The sequence below is a fragment of the Mustelus asterias genome, chromosome 7, assembly GCF_964213995.1.
Source record: "Mustelus asterias chromosome 7, sMusAst1.hap1.1, whole genome shotgun sequence".
NCBI classification, from domain to species: domain Eukaryota; kingdom Metazoa; phylum Chordata; class Chondrichthyes; order Carcharhiniformes; family Triakidae; genus Mustelus; species Mustelus asterias.
In genome coordinates, this window is record NC_135807.1 from 90,378,579 (window position 1) to 90,404,007 (window position 25,429).

The 25,429-nt window shown below is 42.5% G+C and overlaps 1 protein-coding gene across 1 annotated transcript in view; it reads right to left on the minus strand.

Annotated features, from left to right (window-relative positions):
• The window catches only part of csmd3b (CUB and Sushi multiple domains 3b), a 1,683,329-nt gene that overhangs the window by 175,577 nt on the left and 1,482,323 nt on the right, over window positions 1–25,429 (minus strand). Inside the window, exons 37-41 of the mRNA XM_078215503.1 lie at window positions 24,900–25,004; window positions 24,210–24,328; window positions 13,653–13,722; window positions 10,488–10,604; window positions 10,035–10,244 (exon numbers count right to left, since the gene is read on the minus strand). Of these exons, the coding sequence (XP_078071629.1) occupies window positions 10,035–10,244; window positions 10,488–10,604; window positions 13,653–13,722; window positions 24,210–24,328; window positions 24,900–25,004 (621 nt within the window). The remainder of the gene's footprint in view (window positions 1–10,034; window positions 10,245–10,487; window positions 10,605–13,652; window positions 13,723–24,209; window positions 24,329–24,899; window positions 25,005–25,429) is intronic.

Below are 25,429 nucleotides of genomic sequence, written 5' to 3' on the forward strand. Positions count from 1 at the left end.
GGGCCTTAGTGAGACCACACCTGGATTATTGTGTGCAGTTTTGCACTCCTTATCTGAGGAAGGATGTTCTTGCTGCAGAGAGAGTGCAGCAAATGTTTACCGAACTGTTTCCTGGGATGGCGGGACTAACATGTGAGGAGAGATTGAGTCAGTCAGGATTATATTCGCTGGAGTTCAGAAGAATGAGGGGGGTTCTCATAGAAACCTATGAAATTCTAACAGGACTAGACAAGGTAGATGCAAGAAGGGTGTTTCCAATGGTGGCTGTGTTCAGGTCATAGTCTAAGGATAAGGGGTAAACCTTTTAGGACTGTGATAAGGAGAAATTTCTTCATTCAGAGAGTGGTAATCCTGCGTGATTCGTTCCCACAGAAAGCAGTTGATGTCGAAGTATTGTATGTTTTCAAGAAAGAGTTAGATAGAGCTCTTGGAGCGAAGGGGATTAAAGGAAAGGCAGATCAGGCGATTGAGTTGAATGATTAGTCATGATCATAATGAATGGCAGAGCAGACTCAAAGTGCCGAATAGCCTTCTCCTGCTCCTATTTTCTATGTCTACGATATACGAATGATAAAAAATGAGTAATTGTTACTGAATGATTATAAAGATCTTCAAACACTGGTGTTATTCCCAAGTATAAGTATATGACGCTTGGAGTCTTAGTGTTCATGCTTTAATTGTAGCGAAGTCTTATGTATGAATAGTTGAGCTTCCAAAAAATCTCAAGTTCACTGTGACATAATGAACTTTAGACTAATCATTATCAATTTAAGTCAAGGCAAGTTTCATTCACCCTGGATACAACTGTTATAGGCACTGTCAACAGTTATCCGAACGCAGTCATTCTTCATAAATATAATCAACCACCTCAAGTGGTGTGAAGAACAGTTAAAGGTCATTGCGTAAATGACAGTAAAGGCTCTATGATTGTTTAAGGTGCAAAGTGAGCAGGGTTTGATTTCTTTTATGACACTGGTGTATTTTAGACCAAGTTTTATGAATGAGTAACATCAGAAAATGCAAACATCTGTGAAACTTCCAAACAAGTCTCCCAAGAACTTTTATAAGTGATGTCTGAAATAGCACGTCACTGTGTCTTTAAAAATCTTGTTTTAATTTGTCCGATTAATTGTTCTATTAAGAAAATAATAATGCATAATCAGAAATAGCTAGCAACAAAGACATCTGAAAATGAATTACTGTAGAAATTTGGAAAATATCCTTTATCTGGGCTGAAGTTTTTTACAAAAATGAATGATATTTATTTATTTGAGATTTATTCTGTTTTAAATAAAAACAGCACTGGCACTATAATGATTTTTTAAAGTGATACAACAAGCTGTCAAACAATCTGTTACCCTGATTTGGCTACAGAGGCTGTGTCTCCTTACTTAATTATACCATCGCTTTTGATCGGCTTTTTCCATTTTAAAATATAATTTTACAATCGGACAATATTAAGGCCATAGCTAATTAATTTGTACCTGCATAATTTTCAGTGGTTCCCAATTTGTCTGTGTCTCTATTTCTCTGGTCTTATGTGGTCTGCACTTTAATGGCAGGCCCATGTTTTGCACTCAGTCACCTCAATAGCTAGATACATGTTTCAATTTTGGGGTAAATATAACACTTTCTTTTATGGTCTGAGCATTTCCAATTGCAGTAAACTGCACTGCTGCAATATATTCTACTTTACATTTCCTTTAATATTGCCATCTCGTTCTTGTCAGATAAGGTAAAATATTTTAACATAAAGGCAAAATACAGCGAATGCTGGAATCTGAAACAAAAACAGAAAATGCTGGAAAATCTCAGGTCTGACAGCATCGATGGAGAGAGAATAGAGCCAACGTTTCGAATCAGGATGACCCTTCGTCACAGCTATTCCTTGCATTGCTTTACTTGAACTTTTCTATTGTGCTCAGCAGTGCACCATGGAGGAGTATGGCAGTGTTGCATTTAGTTTTGAATAATTTTCACATACAAGGGTGTGTATATATAGATATTGCATTTGGTCATTTATCCCAACTCCCACTTCTAATTAGCTTTTAGTTGCCGAATTTTTCAATATCTTAGAAATAATGTAACTTTATCACAAGTGTTATTCAGATGCATTGTGGGGAATGGATGAAGAAAATAGCTAAGAAATTGAAGGTTGTAAGTATGAAAGTAGGAAGCTTGAAAGTGCAGTTGTAAGTAACTTAGGGGACTGTTATTTTCTCTACTGCTGGATGCAGAAGGAAATGGGACTATGTGGTGTGTAGAAAGATAGAAAAGAAAAGGGCTACTATAAAATTGGCAGACTGTGCTAAGGTTTTTGTTAATCAACTTGGATGCAGAATTCACTTTATCAGTGGGGAGAGCAAGTTTGCTCGTAATTGTAATAAGGTGTTTTAAATACTTTGTCGTTTTAAGGGTACGTGTAATACCTTTAATTAGTCCATACATATAAATATATCTTCTATATATTTTTAGAAATTAAACAAAGAAACTTTGATGCACAGAGTGCCCCTTTAATACCAAACACATGTTAGATACTTTCCTTTAATCACAAAGCCATAAAGGACACTTAATTGCCTCACCAGACACCTTATCAGAAACAACTGAGACAAGAGTGAGTTTTAATAAAGCGGCCTTCACAGTTTCTAATCAAAACAGAGTCAGAAAGATATTAATGCCTTAGCTAACAAAAGAGTTATGGTTGGGGACTTAATGGTAACATAATGATACCCCTTGAAATTGTAGGTAGTGATAAAAAGCTCAGTCATTGAATTGATAAATAATATACATGTGTTTCATTATGTTGACAATAAACAAAACCTATCAGGGCTAAAATTGGGAAATATCCTGAAGGCAAGATGAGTTGACCACATCCCTTAGAGATTCCGTTAACTTCACTGACAAGGCCATAAAAATACTAATAGCTTTTGTAGGCCCCCTTTATCAATTAAAGGATGCCCCTGTGAGACTGTTTTAATGAAGATGCTTTGTGAGGCTGCTATCAAAAATAGAGACATGATGTCTGACTAACAGACTAGAGGACAGGTTAGGGATGATATCTTGGGGTATTCCACGAGCTATCGTGATCTCATAGATCAGGTGGTTCAGTATTTTTTTCTATTGGATCAATACATAAAGTATGTCACTTGTAACACTTTTGATTGGATTGTGTCCAACTGACTGTGAGCTGCAGGCTTGTATAAACCAGGATGATTTTCTTTGTCCATTGGAGTGGTGTCTCGACCCATTGTGCCGAGAACCAACCCCTTGCTTGCAAGTAAAATAAAGACAATCTGTCGGTTAAGTATCTTGTGTTAATATGTGTGTTTGTGTTAAAGTCAAACTCGGAAGTCGAGATTTCGACAGGTGGTCTGGTGCAGCATATAAGAAGTGGTCAAAGATGGTCCTGTATGCGTAATCAGAACTGTTAGAGTTGAGAGGTTTCGTGAGATAGTAAAGCTCAGAGTTTGTGGCCATAAATATGTGCATATACATGGGAATGCTTTCGGATGACGGTGAAATCAGAGGAGGGAGAGCAAAGTGACAAAATGGTGATTAAAATCTCTGAGGATGAATTGCTTACAGTACGTTGTGGATTATGATCAACAATCAGCCTCAGCATCCATCTCATGACCAGAGAACCATAGAATCCCTACCGTGCAGAAAGAGGTCGTTCGGCCCATCGAGTCTGCTCAGATTCCAGAAAGGAAAGCCTTTCCAAAAGAGAGAAAGACCCTCTCCCAATTTCTGCAACCCCATACATTTATCATGGCTAATCCATCTAACCTACACATCTTGGGACACTAAGGGACAAAATTGAGCATGGCCAATCCACCTAACCTGCACATCTTTGTACTGTTGGAGGAAACCGTAGCACCTGGAGGAGACCCATGCAGACATGGGGAGAATGTTCAAATTCCACACAAGCCAGTCACCCAAGTCTGGAATCTAACCTGGGTCCCTGGTGTTGTGAGGCAGCAGTGCTAAACACTGTGCCATCATAACAGTTGAAATCTATCCATAACCTTATCATTCACATTGGCACTAAGCTACGCAATAATTAATAGCCGCTTGGTGATACAGAACTTGGGTATTGCTGAAAAAAAAAACACATTTTGTTGAAACTTTTTGTCTTACATTCATCAGGACAATTGCAAGAATGCCACTGTCAGGGGAAACAACAACTTTATACTGTGTGAGAGGAGGCTGCTGATTGGTTGACCAGTGGGCTCTGATTGGTGGAGGCATTGCCATGGAGAATGCACCAGTTGATGGTGACTGACAGTTAACTGCCAAACACTTGTTTGAAATTTAAACCTGGCAACCTGACTAGGTCAACTTGTCAACCAATCAGCACTCTCTTAGACAGTATAAAGTTGTTGTTTCCCCTGACCTTGGTATTCTTGTCATTGTCCTGATGAGTGCAAGATAAAATGGTTTGATAAAGGGCCCGATTTTACCATCAAGTTGTGCCTGTTTTCGGGTCCGAAAACTTGGTGAAGTTGGGTGTGAGGCAAATAGCGTGATCTGCACCCGCCTCCGTGTCAGTTCCTCCTTTACAAGGCCCGAAAATGGCCACAATCGGGACTGAACTCAAAACGGGGTGCAACAGCTATTTAAATTTGCATGCCTTTAAATTGACTTAATGGGCTGCACGCCCAACCTTACCTGCACTTCCCCTTTTACCACCGCATTCACCCATTCAGAATTGGTGCAAAACAGACATGGTCCACGAAAGTACAATTCGGGCACTCCAGTTAGTGAGGCAGTAAATGTCAAGTGTCCGACGGCTCTCTGCTTGAGATCGGTGGCGAGTTGGGGAGGGGGAGGGGGAATGGGGTGGGGGCAAGGTGGATCCAACGGCTCTTTGCTTGAGATCGGTGGGGGGGGGGAGGTGGGATCCACTGCCACTCTGCCTAAGATCAGTGAGGGGGAAACGGGGGTGCACTGCCACTTTGCCTGAGATCAGTGAGGGGGGAAGGGCCCATGATCGGTCTGGGTGGCGGAGGGGGTGGGGGGGATAAGGGGGTCAGTAGTGTTGTGGGGGTGGGGCAATGTCTGTGCGGGCCGGGGAAGGCATTATCCGGCCCAGGAGCGATATGGCAGGGGAGCCGCATTATATCATTTTTTTCCTGCGCATACGCAATTGGAGGTGCTGGTTGGAGCTGCAGGATTTCGGGCGCATTAAGGCCCGCCCACAGGTTTGTGCAGTGCAATTCGGAATCGCTGATATTTTTTCAGGCAGAATGCATATGGGTCTAAAAGTCGGATCTGAAACACTCCCAGTTTCAAGTCCGCCCAACACTTAGAATCAAAATGGTAAAATAGATCCCAAAGTGCATTATTTAGCAATTCTAATTCATATTACAGCAATTATGATGGTTTTGCTGGTTAAGCCACAGGTTGCAGAACAAAATAGAAAACTCTCTGGTGCCAGGCTGTTTCTGGATATGAACAAAATCACTTTTGTTCCTAAAATCTCTTATTAGCTTTAACATAATTGTCCTTTTTTGGGTCGATCAGAACATCACATTTATTCTGGTTGGAGTTTTTAGGTTCATGTTCAGTTAAAACTGCTGTAATGCAACATTACATTCAAATTTAAGTGAAGCAATTAATGTTCTCCTTTGTTCAAAATGAGGGGGGAAGGAATGTATTCTGTCACACTAGTGTAAAAATTAACTTGTGTGTACTCTTCTTTTTTTGCTTGAAGATGAAGTTGCCAGTGCATTTATCATCAGGCGGACTATTGCATGGCAACTGCTTTCTGTCTCAGAGGATTTAAACATTCACTATCACAGCAACATATCTACTCCCTTGGATAGCAAAGCACGCTATTGGTTATTGCTTTGTGTGACAGTCTTTTCATGGAACAAATTCTTACAAAGTACTTTAGCTGAGGGACCAATTCATTCACCACATATTTTGCAATGCTTTTAAAGAGGGAACATGCATGAAGAGAGCATTTTCATGCCTCCCCTCAAAGAATCACTGTAATTTTTTTCGGTTTTAACCTAACTGTGGGATTGGAGGAGAGTTGTATAAATAAACATTGAGTTTTGATTCCCACTGCTTTCAGTTCCTTTTAATTAATATGTATACTTTTTCGACTCCATTTAAACTCAGTTGACTAGGATGTTATTTCGATCCAATTAACTCAATGGCAACTTGTAAATCCAGGGCTGTTAGCATCAACAGACATCTATACAACAGTCATGATAAATAATAATTGGCTTCACTTTTTTTTTGTTTTCTGTGTTTCTTTAATATAAAATACAAAAAGGAAAATAAAAGACACACTACTGATAACTTAATCAAAGCAATTCAACTGAAAGAGTTCATGAACCAAATAGAGGGATTTGTTCAATGAGGGGTCATGTCGATGCTTCAATCGGTGTATGATTTTTACTTTGCTCAGACATTCATCTCCCTCACACCGATTCAGCAATGTTTCTCGATTTAATTTTAATCATGTTTGCACAAAGCCAAACACATTGGGTGGGATTTCTCAGCCCTTGCCACAAGCAGGGCCTTCCAGTCCGGCAGAAGACCGGCTCCCCCGGCAACGGCACAGGTGAGCCATGCAAAATGCCATAGAGATTTGTGGGATCACAAGGTCCCGCCGGCAGCCTGTGGCAAATCACCTCTGCCCCCAGAAAATATATGGTAGGGGAGGGGCCCGAAAATGCCACTTATTGTGCATGTTTATGTTTCTTATGTTTTTTGTTTTAGGTAGAAAAGTATCGCTGAAACTGAAAGAACAGATCTACAAAGGTAGTCGTGAGGCTGGCCTTGTTATAAGGTGTAGAAACTTGGGCAACATCATGAAGTGACTGGATAATAATGACATGTGGATGCTGATATGAATGTGATGAGGAACAGGAAAGGAAAAAAATCAGGAACTAGCACATCAGGGGGTCAGTGGCAATTGTGAGGGCATTGAAGAAAGTAGCTGAGAAGAGATAGTCATCTGTTAGGGAGAGAGGGATCACATAATTAGTGGTGGAATTGAGAGACTGGCAGGAAGGAGGAGAAGAAAAAGGCTTAAGACCAGAGGAACTTCAGATTCTAAGGAATTTTGGAAGATTATAACCAATATATCTGCTTTCTCCGCAGCCACTTCTTTTAAGATCCAAGGATGCAAGCCATCCGGTCCTGGGGACTTGTGAGCCAAGGTCCAATGGTTTTCCCAGCAACATTTCCCAAGTGATCATGATCATTTAAAGTTTCTCCCCCTCATTCACCTTTTGATTTTCAAGTATCTTTAGGAAGTTTTCTTTGTCTTCTACAATGAAGATGAAAGCAAAATACATGTTCAATGTGTCTGCTATTTGTCCTTGTTGGAAAGACGTGGTGGTGAGGCACTTAAGCACAGTGAGATTGGAAGAGGATTGGGTGACTGAGCTGGAGAAGGGCGATCAACCAGCATTGTAGTGGCCCCAAATAAAATGAGAGAAACCCAAAGAAGATGATCAACAAAAACTATTTCAGACAGTCCTCAACTATTTTGTCATTATCTAAAATAATCCTAAAATTAAAAAAACCTTGAACTATAATGTAAGCGGTTGTTTTCACACTGTAGAGTTGTTGAAAAATATAAGTAAATAATCTTCAAAAATGAATTGCATGTGGATAGGAAAGGAATGTCAACTATTTTTCATTTTGCCCACTGTGGCTACTGTATATTTCTGAATCCAGTAAAAAGTTTAACAACACCAGGTTAAAGTCCAACAGGTTTATTTGGTAGCAAAAGCTTTCGGAGCATTAAGCCCCTTCTTCAGGTGAGTGGGAATTCCCACTCACCTGAAGAAGGGGCCTAAGCCTCCGAATGCTTATGTGGCTTTTACTACCAAATAAACCTGTTGGACTTTAAACTGGTGTTGTTAAACTTTTTACTGTGTTTACCCCAGTCCAACGCCGGCATCTCCACATTATTTCTGAATCACCATGGGCTGGATTTTACCTGGAGACACATTAGCCACCAGCCTGACGGAAAAGTTGGTGTCGAGTCCATCGACTCAAGTACTGGAAGCAGCCTAATTGATTCAGAGTGTGAGTTCTGTTTTCACTCGTGATTAGATTGGCCCACTGCTCCGTAGCGCTATCAGGATTGAGCAATAGCCACCTCTGGAACTGCAGGCAGTCCCTGAGGAATTAAGAGTCATGGAGCTGAAATTTATGGCAAACCGACAAACATAATTGAAGGCAGGAGGGCTTGTAAAATAAAGCAGGTGGTGCCTTCCCACCCACATGTCTCCCATCTAATGGTGGGCAGGGAAGATGACAAGCAGCCCTGAGGCCTATTCAGGAACATGGGTGGCCAATCAATAGTTGTTTAAGGGCCTCATTTTGCCCCACCTCTATTTTGCATGCAGCAGGAGGAGGCTTTCACTGCATGGGTTATGAAACAATGACAAAACTATGAGAATTAGGAGGAGGAATAGGCCATTCAGGTTCTCAGGCCTGCTCTGCATTCGATAAGATTATGGCTGATCAGACTATGGTCCCAGCTCCACGTTTTTGTCTGCCCCACAAACCATTGATTCCTTGGCCGATCAAGCGATCTATCTCACTCAGTCTTGAATATATTCAATGGCCCGTCCTCCTGGGGAAGAGAATTCCAGATGACTAATGACCCTCTGAAAAAAGAAGAGACTTCTCCTCAACTCAGTCTTAAACAGGAGGCCCTTAATTTTCAAACTGTGCCCTCGAGTTCTTCCCATCCTCTCAGCATCAACCCTGTCAAAGATCTTCAGGGTCTTTTAAATTTCAATCTGATCACCTCTTATTCTGCTAAACCACATGAGTATAGGTCCAACCTGCTCAACTGCCACCCCCACCCCCCTTCACACAAAGAGAAGCCACCCATTGGGCTCCCCAAATGGCCCACCCCTTGCACTGCCCCATGGCAGATTGTTACTGCAAAGGAGTAGTGCCAGGGTACTGCCTGGGCATGTCCCTCTCCCCTGGAGTGGGGCGCACTTATCTTTGCACCCCTAGCGGGGTCCCCCTGACTGCCTCCTTTTTTTCAATATCTGTTGTAATTCCTTATCTGGGGGGAACATATGGTGGAGAAGCCCATTAACTACATTTAAATGAGGCTCCTACTCTTTTGGGGTGGGAATTTTTTTTGGGGGGGGCGGAATTTTCCTCTGTGGTGAACACCTGCAGAAAATCACCCCGCTGAATCAATCTGGGCTATTCTCGGAGTGATATTACCCAGCAGCTGGGCTTCTGATGGACTGGGTGACAACTGACTTTTCAGTCGGGGAACGGGAGAATACAGTGCCCTATAAAATCCAGCCCATGGAGCCCAGACCCAAAGATAGTTGGCCGGCCTCTGTTGACTCCTCCTTGGTCACCATAAAATGGGAGACAGGTCGTGGGTGGGTGGGAAGGTTGTTGGGAAGACCAACTGCTTTACTTTCCAAGCAATGAAGTGTAAGATTCAATCCCGTGGTGATTTACTTACTGTTTTGAGCTGATCTCAACAGCTGCCAACAAATGCACATACTGACCCAAGAAATCAACTTTTAGCCATGGTTGCATTGGTAAAAGAATAAATATTTTAAACTTTAATTTCATTCAATGGAAGCATAACTCCCACACCATTATCATAATCTTTTATGTTTCTTTCTTTACCAAATGAAAGCTCTCCAACCTCACTCCCACTCTCTCCTCCACTCTTCCTTCCATCTCATCTCAACTTTCGATATCCCTGAAAGGGGACACAAAGGTATCACCAGTTTCTGCCCTCTTTTCCTCCTGTGCCTGTGCATTAAATAAGCATCCTTCTGACACAAAGCAGAGAAAATGTGCCCTATTAGCAATTACCTACACTAGGCTGTCCCTTCCCAGATATAACCCAGTCAGAAGACAACATCAACTATATATGTTTAAAGTGTTGTTACACAAATTATACAATAACACTAGCATGTCTCCTTGGGAATGAAGTGGCAGGCATTCAAAGGTCTGCCATTATCATCTATCAAACGTTCCGTGACATCTCATCGCTTACATTTTTTAACACTTACCTTGATATAGGCTGCGGAAGCCTTGTTTGTTTTGGGAATAATCACTGTGGAAGTACAGGGTGGTTTCGTGAGTTGTGCTGAACAGAGGTGCTGGCACCTGAGGACCACTAAATCTACCAATTACTGTCCCAGTTGTTGCAGACCCACTCCGCACTTCTATGTAATCGTGGATTGTTTCCGTGGAAAAATTGACAAACTGCAAGTGCACACCTGAAGATTACAAATGAGATAAAAAAGGAAATAAAATGAATTTGTTTTTTAAAGATACATGTCAGGAATGAAGGACATTCAAGTATCCAGGATAGACGATACATAGATATAATTACTGAACGCCATAAAATAGGACAACTGATTATTAGTTTGATATTGATAGATATCAGCTCATTCCAGACAATAGGCAGCTGTTTTATCAGACAAAGTGACACACAGACTGTTCCATTTCTCTTGACATACCGAAGCCAATTGGTAGCGTTATTGTCCAAGTGCAGTCCAAGCTACTGGGGTAGTTTCCAGGAAAACCAGGGCTAAGAATGACCCCACTGAAGTCAGCCAGAGAACCACCACATTGGGCTGTAAAAGAACAAATTGGTACATGAAAAAAAAACGGAGACACAAAATGAGAACAGCAAACCAATAAAAAAAACCAGCAATAATAAAATTACAGATTTAAAACAACTACAAAACTACTTAACCTATTTTGTTGGCTAAGAAGTTACACTTTCAAGAAAATCATTATGGAATCTTCCTCACTAAATGTCCCATATCAGTTTAAAGCCAAATTGGGGTGAGGAAGAAGGTTCCTCCAGAAATGCAGTATGGTGTGGCAGCAACATTGGGGCACAATATGGCTAAACCAGAAACAACTGATCCCATTAATGTATGGGGCCACCATTGAAGGGGGGAAATCTTGCATCTGGGAAACTATGGCATCCTCAGTTCCAGTTAGGGGGGATGTCACTGGGCTAGTAATCCAGAGGCCCAGGCTAATGTTCTGGGGACCTAGGTTCAAATCCCATCACAGCAGTTGGTGGAATTTAAATTTGGTTAATAAAATATGTAATTGAAAACTAGTCTCAGTAAGAGTCACCTTGAAACTACCATTTGTTGTTGCAAAAGCCCATTTGGTTCACTAATGTTCTTTAGCGCAGGAAATCTGCCATCCTTACCTAGATCATAGATCATAGAATCCTACAGTGCAGAAAGAGGCCATTCGGCCCATCAAGTCTGCACTGACCACAATCCCACCCAGGCCCTACCCCCATATCCCTACATATTTTATCCCCTAATCCCTGGTCTACCTACATGTGATTCCAAGTCTGCAGTAATGTGGTTATCTTATAACTGCTCACTGAAATAGTCCAATAAGTCACTCAGTTCAAGGGCAATTAGGGACAGGCAACAATTGCCAGCCATGCCCACGTCCCATCAAAAACTTTTTAAAATTTGCTTGACAATAGGCAGCTGTTGTACCAGATAAAGTGACACATTAACTGCTCTCATCACAGGATGGACTCCAAAGGCGCTGACATTTGTATGGGTGTTCACCCCTAATGTGATATGAAGCTTTATCTACAGATCTGGAATGAGATCTAGAAGTTCTACCAATTGGAGTACATTTCTACCCTCTAGATTTTAGCTTCAATGATTTGAGTTTGTTTTTTTTAAAAAAAGCAACCTTCCTTCTTTATCTTTTAATTGCTAATGCAACTCCTCCCCACGACACTATCCATTTTTCTCTTGTGAATCCTGCTACAGCAATCAGCAATGATGCTTGGATCACCTTCAGCATTATAAGATATGCCCAGCACAAGCTTGACACCTGAGTCTCACACAGTAATAATGCATGATTGAGGAATACATTTTCATCTATTCAAAAGCAAGGGGGAACAACCTTTTCCCTGCTATTAAATGCACCATTTTGAAATATGATTCCAGAAAATGAAGTTATTTTTCCTGGAATGAAAATAATAACCAATCACAAGGCACTTATAACAACGAGCCTTTTCTTAAAAAAAATACTTCTCAAGCAGCTTATGAGTCACTGAGCCCAGACATCAAACAGCTCATTCATCATGAACAATCTTTCATAGAGAAATTCAGGATGAAGAGCTTGCAAGAAGCCTCAGGATCAAACAGAGTGATACAGATTTTATCTCAACAATGTATAACATTATAGGCTGTAACTTCCATAGAATGGTAATTACACTCTATGGATTGCCACGTCACTCCTAGTTACTTAGCCTGAAATCCAAACACATCTTTCTCATCCTACCTTCCGACTCAATCCGTATGAGAAAGGTGAATACAGTGGGTTCCCAAGGCTTTGTATCGAGGGCAGCTGAGTCAGAAGTAAGGAAGCCGCATCCCCTTTTTTTTACAGCACCAATGTCCCATCTTGGGAACAGTGAAAGGGAGTTCTGGCCTGGCCTCTCTGGCGACAGAGTAAGACTGGGTCTTGTGGGGAGTCTGGTTATGGTGGGGGGAGGAGGCCTGGGAGTGGGTTGTCAGGGCACGCCTTGGGTGGGGAGGAAAGTAGTAGGAGTCAGACTTGGTGTGGGTGGGGGGTGGAAAGTGTCCTCATGGGGCTCGGGGAATCCTATGGATTAGGGAGTCCCTGTCAGAGCCTGTAATCCCTTGGGGGTGTTGGAGTCACATTGGGGAAGGAATGGTAGAGGTGTTCTGGCCAGGTGGTGGTGAGGGTAGGGGGGGCAATCAGTAGGTGGGGGTTGGGGAGAGTTGGGACCATAGGGGAGTCCTGTGGAGGGGAGAGCAACTGGGGGATGGGGGAATCCCCTGGATGTTGAGGTGTGCGATGAATCCTGTGGAGGCTCGGTCTGGGACTGTACAATAGTTATCCAAAAGTTCAAAGAGGTTTTAATCCTTCTAACTTTTTCTTGGTAAATATTGCTGTAACGCAGTGAGAACCATTCAAAGATTGCAATTTAAATTGCATTTTCAGAGGGTTTCCAGCACAGGGCAATTGCTGTGCAAACCTTATCTGTGAACTTCCAAAGGGGATTCCCAAGCTAATCTTTGAGCTACCCACCCCAATATGATGTCCTGGGGCTTAGAAGTTACGGCACAATTGTCTCTGCACTCCAATGGTACACCATCGTACAATAATGCACGTCATTACAATGTAGTACGCAGATGGAAAACTGAGCTTCTTTGCTCATAAAAATGGCATCTATTTTTTTTTCACCAATCAGTAACAGCCTAGTCAGACACTAGCACTTATTACAGTGGCTGAATTCAATGGAGTTAGAAAGTTAGAATGAGGGGGAGTGGGAGGAGGTTCATTTGGAGCAGGAACATTGCCAAGCTCCTGTTGAACTGAATAACTTGTTTGTGCGCAGTAAAAACTTTGCAATGCTTTGATGAGCAGCACTGACAGGCACCAAATATACTGCAATAGAATTCGCTGCAGTATTTGATGAGGAGGGATAGATGACTCACTGAGCTCTGGGGACCTCTAAGTGTCAATCTAATTTTACCTTCCATTGACATCAAATGCAACTGGTGTACTTTGGGTTAAATTGTGTGGGTGGCGGCCAGGCAGGTCAGGAGACAGGAAAACATTTAAAATTAATCCGATTCACAAACTGAAAACATACATACCGATACACATGGGAATAGGATAATTCCACCTTCGTACTGGCCCTGGCATACATGTTATATAAGAATGCCCCTGAAGAAAGCAACAGATTTCATTCAAAAAAACATCAGTTATAAAAGGAAATGAATTAAGTGGCAATAATCTGCAAGATACAAGTGTGATTTTAGACAAAAACTACACAGAGATACCTGAAGAAGAATGAATCCAGTCACAGATTACTTATTATATTACAGGACGGCATTACTGTGAGGCTTATCACTTGACATTGTTGTGGAATTTAACTTTCTTCTGAATGTGATTTCTAGTAAAAAGTGGCTTTGACAGATAAAATGATACATATTACACTGCTTCCCATTCGTTGATACAAATTTTGGACTGTAAACATGAACATGGTGTTAAATGCCTGCCAGCAAAGCAGACGTTCTGTTTCAATGTCAGGAATAAATATAACTTTTATCTGGAGACGCTTTGAGTTCTGAACTTGATGCTTTGGTGGGAACACTTTACTTTCTGTAAAGTGTTAAGGGGGAGTTTAATTGGCAGCAAGTTTTGGCCAGGCCAGAATGAGTAATGCAATCACCCAACATCATTTATGAAAGGCCAACAGTTGTTGGCTTACTACACAACAGACGGCAACAGCAATCATCTTATGTGGTAGCTATCGTAGAACAAGAAACTCCTTTCTCACTTCACACTCCAGCCACTTCCTTTGTGCACCTCCTACTTTCAAGCTGTTTCTTCTCACCCTCAGCATATGCACAACAACAAACAGCTCCCACCATGGGCACATCCTTGCTCAACGGCTGATCATGAAGTCTATTTCTAGCGGGCAAAATGGCTCTCAACTTTTCGGACAGAAGCAAGACCAAGGAAGACCACTCAACGTTCAGGCCCTTGGCAGCAGCTTGCCCTGAAGATTACCAGCTCAGCAGAATCACAAAACTGGTGGATGGTGAAGTTCGGAGCATTACTACTAAGGTGCCTTCCTTTTATATGTAACTTTTCATTAGCTTCAAGCAACTATACATTCAATCATTTTGGCAATATCATACTGAAGTCAGCAACTGCTACTTTCTAGCTGGTCAGCTGTCCTTTGTCCCTTTCTCTAGATTCTTCTCAGCACCTGAAACCAGTCAAGGAGGATTCACTTTTGGAAAATGCATCATTACGTACATGCTCTATCCATCCAAAGCACCAGAGTGGGAACCCCCGGGTAAGACAATATCAGACAATATCTGTACTTGTACCAATCAACAGGAGCAGTGACGGGTAGATAGGGAGCAGCAAAGGAAATGGGAAGGAGCAGGAAAGAAAGCCGGGGAAGTGGGAGGGAGCAAGAGGGAGTAAAAAGAGTTGTGTTTTTTTTCAGTCTTTATGCAATCTGCACCACTGTTGAATCAGGCAATTGGCTAGGATGTTACTATCATGACATCACAGGTGCTGACACTGCATGTCTGAGGAGTTCCTCCATCAGCAATTCTGCATCAGCGAACTCAGTCTTTAAGGAAAAGAAATCTGCTGCCCTTAGCTGGCTGGGCCAACACAGGAGTACAGCAATGATTCTTAACTGTCCTTTGAAAAGCTACTCAGTTGTATTAAAATTGCTGCGACACTCACCATTTTGACTGGAGCTGTTTAAGGAGGTGACTCAACCCCAACTTCTCAATGGATTAGGGTTACATATGTGATGTTAGAGTACCATTAAAAAAAAATTTTAAATCATGTTCTCTGGAGCTCTCAGCTCTCATTATTGCCGGGCTGTCTGTTGGAGTCCTTTTATTGCTCCTTCAGTGGTTTAAATGGGGTTTGTTTATTTTTACTCTGCATTTATGACCCTGCATTGTTAGGAAGAAGGTCATGGGTTCCAGGCAGGTTTTTTTTCCTTACCAGGGAATTCAAGGTTTAATTTTCTTTTTTTGCTGGTGGCATGTTTAGTTTAGAAGGGAGTGGACACCAGACTGAAAGCAGTGCCTCCCTCTCTAACTGGGTTTTGGAAGTTCTGCTGGTTAACTGAAAGCAAGGCTCCTTCCTGTCTTCCTGCAGCAGAAAATCTGCTGTTGGTGCTTGACCAGAATCTCTTTCCCTGATGTTCTGGGAAACTGTTCTGACTTCAAATTGTTCTGAGTGTATTAAGAGAACTGCAGCATTCATCCAAAGGACTCAGTTCCAGTATCACATGAGCATCCGTCTTTGCTGTGTTAAACCTGTGGAAGGGTTTTGTTTGTGGGATTGGTTTGATTTGGAATATCTTCAATATATTTGTTAAGGGTTATACATTATTGTGCTTGTTTTGTTTATAATTGATAACAGTTATTGCTAACATTCTTACTATACATGCTAACTATATTCTTAAATAAACTTTGTTTGATAAAAGTTCCCTCGTGGGTCATTTGAATCGTACCAGAGGTGAAACACATCATGCTTATCCTAGCAAAATTCAAGGTGCAAAACTTATGATCCAGGCAAACTCCATAAAACTTTTTGGAGTTTCTGACCCAAACCATAACACATAGGATATATGGCACAGAAACAGGACATTTGGCCCAACTAATTCATGCTAACATTTATGTTTCATTTGAATGGAACATATGTTCCATTCCTCATCTAAATCTACCATTGTATGTATTCCGTTCTCCCTCATTTCATTGTCTAATTTCCCCTAAATGCATCAATATAATCCACCTCAGCCACTTGATGGGGTAGCAAGTTCCACATTCTGATCACTCTTTGGGGAAAGAAATTTCTTTCGAATTCCCTATTGGATTTCTTGGTGACTGTCTAACATTGGTGGCTTCTGGTTATGCTCTTCCCCTTGAGTGGAAATCAAAGATCCTTAGACAGCTCCCTCCAAACACACGGCCACTTCCATCTAGAAGGACAAGGGCAGTAGAATCATGGGAACACCACCACCTGCAAGTTCCCTTCCAAGCCATTCACCATCCTGGCTTGGAAACATATCGTCATTCCTTCGCAGTTGTTGGGTCAAAATCCTGGAATCCCCTCCCTAATGACATTGTGGGTCAACCCACAGCATGTGGATTGCAGCGATTCAAGAAGGCAGGTCAGCACCATCTTCTCAAGGGCAACTAAGGATGGGCAATAAATGTTGGCCAACCAGTGACACCCATGTCCCATGAATGAATATAAAACAAAATTCCCTCCATCAAGACCATCATTAAATTAAAGATTCCTATTGTCTTGGGATAGACAACGAATGCTGATCTTGCCAGTGAAGGATACATCCCATGAAAGAATGCTAAAGAAATTGGCAGAAATAATAAAAATATTTGAAGAAAGGCATTACGAGTTGACATTTGGGAGAGGTAGGATTTCAGGGGCATTAGTGTTTTATCTGTCAAGGAATTATCCGACTCGCATTCAATACATTTATCTGAAGTCTGGTTTCTTATTGACTTATGAGTTTATATTGTGAGGATATCAGACATAACAGTTGGTAGAATGGCTTAAGTGTCCTTTACTGTAGGGTTGAGAAAGTGGTGATGAAGGTAATAAGAGTGTTTAATGCAGGAATTGATTGCATGACATTTCAGAAGAATGGTTAGAACAATTGAAATGACGATCAATCAACTTAACCCTATCTGTGTGTTGTGATGGGTTTCCATCTTTTTTAAGTTTTAAGTTTATTTATTATGGTCAGAAGTCAGCTTACATTAACACTGCAATGAAGTTACTGTGAAAATCCCCTAGTCGCCACGCTCAAGACGCCTGTTCAGGTACACTGACGGAGAATTTAGCATGGCTAATGCACCTAACCGGCATGTCGTTCGGACTGTGGGAGGAATCTGGAGTGCCCGGAGGAAACCCACGCAAACATGGGAAGTACATGTAAACTCCATACAAACACTGACCCAAGCAGGGAATTGAACCCGGCTCAATCCTCACTTTTACCCAAATCTTCCTCACGAGTACAGCTAAATTCCTTTTGCTGTTCCTCCTCCATTTGCAAATCTTTTTGGTTGCACAACATAAAAAGATTACGGCAACGAAGGAGGCCACTTGGCTCATCATGCCTCTGCCAACTGGAAAATAGCTTTTCAGTCTAATTCCACCTTCCAGCTTTTGGTCCAAAGTACTGTGGGTTACGGTACTACAAGTTCCTATCCAATTGTTGTTTTAAATGCTTTGAGGGTTTCTGCATTTATTATGCATTCAGTCAATGAGTTGCAGACACCCATCACCCTCTGATTGAAAAAGAATTACTCCTCAACTCCCCTCCAACCCTTCCAGGAATTACTTCATATGCATTTCATTTAGTTTTGACCTCTCTGCTATTGGAAATATTCACTTTTTCTAGGCCTCTCAATTTTATACATCTCAGTTAAATCTTCCTCAATCTCTTCTGTTCAAGGCAAAACAAACCCAATTTGTCAAATCTTTCCTCACAGGAATTTTTTTTTAACGGCATCCTTATAATTTTCTTTTGTGCTCTCTCAAGAATGGTCACATTCTTCCTGCAACGCAGTGACTATAAAGGTGTACAATACTCTACCTGCTCCAGAAAGAAGGAAACTATAGGTAAGTTAGTCAAACATCTGTCATTGGGAAAGACATGAAGTAGTAGCAAGACACTTGGAAAATCATAATACAATCAGACAGAGTCAAGATGGTTTTGTGAAAAGGAAATAATGGACCCTATTTTACCATTGCATTGCGCCCGCGTCCGCGCAGATGGCCACTTTACCCAGGAATGGCAGCAATTTGATTTGTGCCCGAAATGGGCGCGACAGCGATTTAAGTGCATTTGCATGTATTTCAATTGAATTAATGAACTACCCGCCCAACCTTATCAGCATTTCCTCCTTTACCGCTGTGTTCGCCGATCCGGAATCGCGCCAAAATGAACCTGCTGAATAAAAGTCTGAATCGAGTGCTCCAGCTGCTGAAGAGCGAGTACAGAGCTTCTAACGGCTCTCTGACTCAGATCAGTGGTGGGGGGAGGAGGGAGGCGGGTCAGATCATTCTCTGGTTGGGGGGGGAGGGGAGTGAGGTCAGATCGTTGTCTGGTTGGGGTGGGGGGGGGAGGAGGAGGTGGGTCAGATGTATCTTGGTGGGGAGGGGGGGGGAAAGGGAGTCCCGATCATTGTCTGGTGGTGGGGGGGGGGGGGGGGGCGGGGGGAGGACAGATCGTTATCTGGTGGTTGTGGGGGGGGGGGGGGGAGATCGTTGTCTGGTGATGGGGGGCGGGTAAGGCCGATCGTTGTCTGGTGGTGGAGGGCGGGGAGGGCCGATCGTTGTCTGGTGGTGGTGGGGAGGGGTGTGAAGGGCTGATCGTTGTCTGGTGGGGAGGGAGGAAGAGGCAGGTCAGATGTTCTTCTGGGGGGAGGGGGGAGTGAGGCTAGATCGTTCTCTGAGTGGGGGATGGGAGAGGAGAGAGGCAGATAAGATGTATCTCTGGTGGGGGAAGAGACCCAATCACTCACTGGTGGGAGGGGCAGATGGATCTCTGGTAGGGGAGGGGCAGGGTGGTCCGCTGCCACTCTGCAGATGATCAGTGGGAAGGGGACAGGTGTCGCGATCGGTCTGGATGGCGGGAGGTGGATAAGAGGGACTGTGATGTCTGGGGGAACGATCGCTCCCGCTTTTCACCCCCGGGCCAGTTTCTCTGCTTTTTGCGGCCCGGGAGCGATCTGACATGGGCGCACTTTTTCAAATTTTTTTACAACTGCGCATGCGCAGTTCAGGGCTCCGATCGTTTCAGCCGAGCTAAGCCCCGCCCACAACGCAAATGGGACCCAGGATTTTCTTTTTCAGGCTGAGTGCATATGGGGGCGCCTGAAAGCAGATTTCCAAGTCGGATCTGAATTATGCCTAGATTCAGCACTTAGAATGAAAATGGTAAAATCAGGCCCAATGTTTCACAAATTCATTGGAGTTCCTTGAGGATATAATAAGCAGGTTGGATAAAGGGGAGATAATAGAAATAATATATTTGGATTTCCAGAAGGTATTCCATAAGGTGCCACATAAAAGCCGACTACACGTGATAAAATATCATGGTGTTGGGATGATATATCAGCGTGGATAGAGGATTGGCTCACTAACAAGAAAGAGAGTTGCGACAACTGGTCATTTTTAACTGAGCAAGCTATAACTAGTGGAGTGTCACAATGATCAGCGCTGGGGCTTCAACTCTTTACAACCTATATTAATGGCTTAGATGAAGGGACTAAGTGTATCGTAGCTAAATTTGCTGACAACAGGTAGAAAAGCAACTTGTGATGAGATACAAGCATCTGCAAATGGGTGTAGGTAGGTTAAGTGAGTGAGCAAACATGCAGTAGTTGGCATATGAGGTGGGATAATGTAAGGCTGTCCACTTTGGCAGGAAGGAAAGATAAATTGACTATTACTTAAAAGAGAGCTCACAGTACAGAACGATTGGATGTTTGTGCATTTGAATCACAAGAAGTTGGCATGTAGATACTGCAATTATTAGGAAGACAAATGGAAAGTTGGCCTTTATTGCAAGGGGATGAAATATAAAAATAGGGAAGTCTTGCTGCAACTGTACAGGGGGTTGATGACACCATGAAATAGAACCATAGAAAATTACAGCTCAGAAACAGGCCCTTTGGCCCTTCTTGTCTGTGCCGAACCATTTTATGCCTAGTCCCACTGACCTGCACTTGGACCATATCCCTCCACACCCCTCTCATCCATGAACCCGTCCAAGTTTTTCTTAAATGTTAAAAGTGACCCCGCATTTACCACTTTATCCGGCAGCTCATTCCACACTCCCACCACTCTCTGCGTGAAGAAGCCCCCCCTAATATTCCCTTTAAACTTTTCTCCTTTCACCCTTAACCCATGCCCTCTGGTTTTTTTTCTCCCCTAGCCTCAGCGGAAAAAGCCTGCTTGCATTCACTCTATCTATACCCATCAAAATCTTATACACCTCTATCAAATCTCCCCTCAATCTTCTACGCTCCAGGGAATAAAGTCCCAACCTATTCAATCTCTCTCTGTAACTCAGCTTCTCAAGTCCCGGCAACATCCTTGTGAACCTTCTCTGCGCTCTTTCAATCTTATTTACATCCTTCCTGTAACTAGGTGACCAAAACTGTACACAATACTCCAAATTCGGCCTCACCAATGCCTTATATAACCTTACCATAACACTCCAACTTTTATACTCGATACTCCGATTTATAAAGGCCAGTGTACCAAAGGCACTCTTTACGACCCTATCCACCTGTGATGTCACTTTTAGGGAATTCTGTATCTGTATTCCCAGATCCCTCTGTTCAACTGCACTCTTCAGAGTCCTACCATTTACCCTGTACGTTCTTCTTTGGTTTGTCCTTCCAAAGTGCAATATCTCACACTTGTCTGCGTTAAATTCCATTTGCCATTTTTCAGCCCATTTTTCTAGTTGGTCCAAATCCCTCTGCAAGCTTTGAAAACCTTCCTCACTGTCCACTACACCTCCAATCTTTGTATCATCAGCAAACTTGCTGATCCAATTTACCACATTATCATCCAGATCATTGATATAGATGACAAACAACAATGGACCCAACACCGATCCCTGCGGCACACCACTAGTCACAGGCCTCCACTCAGAGAAGCAATCCTCCACAACCACTCTCTGGCTTCTTCCATTGAGCCAGTGTCTTATCCAATTTACTATCTCCCCATGTATACCTAGCGACTGAACCTTCCTAACTAACCTCCCATGAGGGACCTTGTCAAAGGCCTTGCTGAAATCCAGGTAGACAACATCCACCGCCTTCCCTTCATCCACTTTCCTGGTAATCTCCTCGAAAAACTCTAATAGATTGGTCAAACATGACCTACCATGCACAAAACCATGTTGACTCTCCCTAATAAGTCCCTGTCTATCCAAATATTTGTAGATCCTCTCCCTTCTCACACCTTCCAATAACTTGCCCACCACCGACGTCAAACTTACTGGCTGATAATTTCCTGGATTTCTTTTGGAACCTTTTTTAAACAACGGAACAACATGAGCCACCCTCCAATCATCCGGCACCTCCCCCGTGAATACTGACATTTTAAATATGTCTGCCAGGGCCCCTGCAAGTTCAACACTAGCTTCCCTCAAGGTCCGTGGGAATACCCTGTCCGGTCCTGGGGATTTAGCCACTCTGATTTGCCTCAAGACAGCGAGCACCTCCTCCCCTTTAATCTGTAAAGGTTCCATGGCCTCCCTACCAGTTTGCCCTATTTCCGTAGACTCCATGCCCGTTTCCTCAGTAAATACGGATGCAAAAAAACCATTTAGTATCTCCCCCATCTCTTTTGGTTCCATACACAGTCTACCACTCTGGTCTTCAAGAGGACCAATTTTATCCCTCACTATCCTTTTGCTCCTAACATACCTATTAAGCTCTTTGGATTTTCCTTCACTCTGTCTACCAAAGCAACCTCATGTCTTCTTTTAGCCCTCCTGATTTCCCTCTTAAGTAGCTTCTTGCACTTTTTATACTCCTCGAGCATCTGATCTGTTCCTTGCTGCCTGTACATTTCATACAAGAAGAGAAAATGCTGGAAAAACCAAGCAGATTGGGGGGCAGCATCTGTCTCGAGACAAATGGAGTTAACATTTTGAGTTGAATGATCCTTCTTGGAACTCTTCCAGTGAGAGGTGATCTTATTGAAAATTACAAGCTTCTGAGGGGGATTGACCGGGTAGACACCAGTGAAACTGGCTGTGAGGAAGCTACGGGACATAGTTTAGAAATAAAGGATCTCCTATTTAAGAAGAAGAATGAGAAATTTCTTCTCTCAGAGGTCTGTAGTGGAGTGGTGAATGTTTAAGGTGATAGATAATTAAGTGTCGATCAAATTGGTTGCATCCATCCAGTCAAGTAGAATGTATCCACCACATTCCTAATCTGTGCCTAGTAGTGGTGGAAAAGCTTTGAAGAGTCAATAGGTGTGTCATTTGCCATAGAATATCAAGTCTCTGAAGTGCTCCTGTAAGCCACAGCATTTATAGGGCTGGCCCAGTTATGTTCCAGGTCAAGGGTTACCAGCAGGATGTTTACAGTAGGGGATTTGATAATTGTAATGCCATTAAACATCAGTGAAGAAACAGGACAAATCCAACCTGGCAAAGTACCATCCATCAGCCTACTTTCAGTCATCAGTGGACAGTGGAAGAAGTCATCAGCAGTTTGGTTCTGCAAGAGCTACTTGATTCTAGCCCTCCTTACAACTTTGTCCAAACACAGCTGAATGTGCTGAATTACAGATGTGAGGTGAGAGTGACTGCCTTTGACATCAAGGCAAATTTTGACTGAGCCTGTGCCAAAGCGCCCGACCAAAATTGAAGGCAACAAGAACAAGGGGAAATTTCTTCACTGGTTGGAGTCATACCAGCATAAGGGGAGATAGTTGTCATTATTGGTGGCTAATCATCTCAGTCCCAAAATATAATTGTAGGAGTTCCTCAGGCTGGTATCCTAGGCCTGACCATCTTTAGCTGCTTCATCAATGGCCTTCTCTACATCGGGACATCAAAGGTGAGAGGTGGGGATGGTTGATTATTGCACAGTTGCAATTCCTCAGAGAATGAAGCAGTGCATGCTGACATGCAACACAACCCGGACAACATTCAAGGTTGATTAAAAACAAAGGAACATTGACACCACACAAGTTCTGGCCAATGAACATCTCCAACAGGAATGAGTCTAACTATCTCTCCTTGATGTTCATGACATGCCAATGTTGAATCTTCACCATCAACATCCTGGAGGTCACCTCTGACCAGAAACTTTAGTGGATCAATCATATAAATACTCACCTTTCAAGTCCTTGAAAGTTTTCCACCATTTACAAGGAACAACTCTCCGTTTTTTAGTTAGGAAGCTCAACATCATCCAGAACAAAACAGTTTACTTGATTGGCACCGCATTCACAACCTTAACTCTTCACTCCATCCATCCCAGCCACGTTGTGATTGCAATGTGTATGGTGTAAAAATGCACTGCAATAACTTGCCAAGCCCTCTTCAGCAACACGCCCTTCCAACCACACAAAATCTGCCATCTGGAAGAATAAAGGCAGCAGATGCATGGGAACATCCTCACCTCCAAATTCCCCTCCAAGTCACATACTATCCTGCCTTGGAAATTATTCAACATATCTTCATTGCCGGGGGGCAAAATTCAAGACATTTTGACCTATCAGAACACTGAGAGAGTACTTTAATTACACAAACTGTAGCAGTACCTCACCATTACCTTCTCAAGGGCAATAAATACTGACATTGGCAGTTATTCTGACATCCCATGAATAAATACATTAAAAAGGGATCTTATTGACATGTTGGAACTTTGATTTTTATGAAGCACCCACCTAAAATATGGTGGTGGATATGAATTTAGCAGGAACAGGGTAATACATCTTCCTGTGGAATTCTAACTGTTCCACATTTAGACTCTAAAACATTACTTGAATATGTACATTTATTGTTCCTTAGTCAAATGATCGGTGTCAACAATAAATTGTCGACTCTTCAAAGCTTTTAAAAAGGAGTAATTTTTTTTTTCTATATGGCTTCAATTGCTTACCTGTAAAGAGTATCCCCGATCACACTGAAATGATACTACGTCTCCAACCAAGTATCTATCTCCATTTTTGATTCCATTGCTGGGGGTAAGTGGTTCTGTGCATGAATCCAATCCGATGGCTGCAAAATCATACTTCATATTAGATACTGGTTCATAAAATGACATGTTTTCTTCAAAAAAAATCCTTGAATATTGATCACACATATTCTCTGACGCAAATCCTAGCCAGGTTTCTTTGATCTGTGAGATAGCTTTGCTTTGCTTGATTTTACAGCTATTAAATCATGAGAATGAATAACAGAATGAGATTTCTCCACCCGGTAGAGTGAGAACATCTGGATGTTTACTGGTATTGGACAGATTTTGTCATGAATTGGAGCAGTGTAGCACAGGGGGATATGAAATGACGTAATCAATCATGCCGTGAGAAGATTTTGTCTGTTTTTCACCCAGGCTTCCCAGTACAAAGAGGTCGGCAAGGTGGTTTGAAGAGCAGTTGTGCTACCCGCCCAATGCATACTGACCTGAAGCTATCTTTGCTTACAACAAAGCTTGCTTTGTAGGATAACCCATCCTAGGCAGTTGGGGGCCCTACTTCAGATTCAGAAGTCATGGCCCAGTGGTGCCACTGGCACCAATCTTAATTTTAACTGCAGAGGTCCAATTGAGATAAGAGCTGCAACTGCATACCTGTGTACTCGAGGTGAAAGCCAGCGGCTGAAATACTGATGTCTGATTGAAAGTTGAGGTACAGATTATTAGACGTGCTGTTCAGGAATGCTGGAATTGTAGTGCCTGAGGATAGGACAAAGTGGAAATGAAAATAGTTAGCATTTGAATTCCATACTTTCCTTTCAACTTTGGTCTGCCATATCATTTTGTTCACTTTTTTTTCTGTTCTTCCCTCCCTCTCATCCTCAGGAAAGAACTTTGATGACTCAGATGGCAGGTGGAAGAATTTCTTGGGTTGACATATAGCTGCACTGGGTCACCTTGATGCTGTAAATATTGGAAAATTGGACCAGCTCCTTTGTAGGCACATCCTTGAGCCTGCCCAATCTTCCAATATTTATTGTGCCCAATCATCACAGAATGCATGTGCACTGACCTGGTAAATGCTCCTTTCACTGTCACCACGGTTCATCCACTTTAAATGATGAGAGAAGTCTTACTCCCTTGTCAGATTATATTTCCTCTTTCTGAACAGCCACTGATTTTCA